Source organism: Podarcis cretensis, assembly GCF_951804945.1.
Source record: "Podarcis cretensis genome assembly, chromosome: 13".
Classification (NCBI taxonomy): Eukaryota; Metazoa; Chordata; class Lepidosauria; order Squamata; family Lacertidae; genus Podarcis; species Podarcis cretensis.
Window position 1 is genome coordinate 32,166,827 of NC_137182.1, and position 1,983 is coordinate 32,168,809.

A 1,983-nucleotide genomic window follows, 5' to 3' on the forward strand; every position below is an offset into this window, starting at 1 on the left:
CATAGTACTGCTTCTCTAAATGTCCTGTGGCCCCTGCTCCTTCAAGTAGCTTAAGTTATAGTATCACAACAACTTGCCTAATATAGTCTATCAATATTGAGGAACTACTTTCACACACAAAGGTGGATTCTGGAAAGGGGTAGAACTACCTTTGGGTGGAATGAGATAGCTATCTTATGGGCATATGCTGAGGGGCAGGGAGTGGTGGTGAGTGGTTGAAGTAAATAATTTCACACCTGCCCTGTGCTTTCTAAACTAGTGTACTGTCCTGAGGTGTGGTGATGACCACAGCCCCATAACCGGATATGAAATTAGATTCAGTGTTTGGCTTGTGATGCTGGAATGTTGATCATCTTGTCCTTCACCCCAGGCAAAAAAATTGAGCTGGCCTAGATTTTGGGCAATTACTGGGGCGCTTGAAAATGGTATTCTTCAACATTTTAAGAGCCAAGATCCAACTTTATTCCATGTATTTGGGGATCTACATCTTTTTTGTTATATATTAATATGGTTGTGGTGCTACTGCTGATGCGACCTACCTTAGGTCCAGCTGTAACCCAGTATAGTGGAACCTTGGTTCCCAAACAGCTTAGTTGCCGAACAAATCAGCTCCTGAACACCGCAAACCTGGAAGTAAGTGTTCCAGTTTGTGAATGTTTTTCAGAAGCTGAACATCCGGATCGGCTTTTGCTTGAGCGCAGGAAGTTCCAGCAGCCAATTGGAACCCATGCCTTGGTTTCTGAATGGTTTCAGGAGACGAACAGACTCCTGGAACGGATTAAGCTTGAGAACCAAGGTACCACTGTAGTGGGTCCAGGCCTACTTCATAGATGCCAGTTCTTTAAATAATACTGAAAGGCCTTTTTATTTCACTGCTGTAACTAACACTGAATTTCCCATTCACAATGAACATTTGATAGAAATAAATCATGGACATAAAGAAACTTTCTTTTTCCAAATATTTTTGTTATTATTGAAAAAGTAAATGCTCTCACTATGATTACTTCCTTTGCAGCTATATTGTAAGGACACCAAATGGCTCTGAAGAAGTATAATACAACAGTGACAGAATTCATTCTCTTGGGTTTCTCTCAGAGTGCAAAGGTTCAGTCTATTCTCTTCTTTATCTTTCTCACAATGTACATCATAACCTGGCTTGGGAACCTCACCATTATAATTACAGTGATTTACACACCCCACCTCCACACACCTATGTACTTTTTTTTATGCAACCTGGCTGTGATAGACATCAGTGATTGCACAGTAACTGCACTCAAAATGCTGTGGGACCTCATCTCTCATACAAATTCCATCTCCTACAACTGGTGCATCACCCAAATGTTCTTCTTCCATTGCACTGGAGGTGCTGTGGTCTTCTTCCTAGTTGTTATGGTTGTTGACAGGTACATAGCTATCTATAAACCACTGCAATATTTACTTATTATGAACCAAGGAGCTTGCATAGGCTTGGTTATTGGAACATGGTTGGGTGGCTTTGCTCACTCTATTGTCCAGGTAGCACTGGTACTTCAGTTACCATTTTGTGGGCCCAACATTTTGGACAACTTTTACTGTGATGTTCCGCAAGTAATCAAACTGGCTTGCACAGACACATACATTACAGAAATACTGATGGTTTGTAACAGTGGACTGCTTCTCACACTGATCTTTTTTATCTTACTTGTATCATATACTATGATTTTGGTGAAGATTAGAATGCATGTCACAGAAGGGAAGCACAAAGCCCTTTCTACATGTTCTGCACAGGTCATAGTAATGAGCTTACATTTTGTTCCAGCAATGTTCATTTATGACCGCCCTTTCCGGGTATCTCCAGTGGACAAAATAACCTCGGTCTTGTACACTGCAATCACTCCAGTGCTAAATCCAATAATCTTCACTCTGAGGAACACAGAAATGAAAAACAGCATTAGAAAATTGGTTGGGAATAATATGTTATTCAAAACAACTGAATCAAAATGA

At 40.6% G+C, this 1,983-nt stretch overlaps 1 protein-coding gene across 1 annotated transcript; it reads left to right on the forward strand.

The window, feature by feature from the left end:
* Nucleotides 1-1,035: 1,035 nt before the first annotated feature.
* Nucleotides 1,036-1,983, forward strand: LOC307201539 (olfactory receptor 4D9-like; the record flags this gene model as incomplete). Its single annotated transcript, XM_079950812.1, has 1 exon — nucleotides 1,036-1,983. The coding sequence occupies one exon, from the start codon at nucleotides 1,036-1,038 to the stop codon at nucleotides 1,981-1,983; it is 948 nt and encodes a 315-aa protein (XP_079806938.1).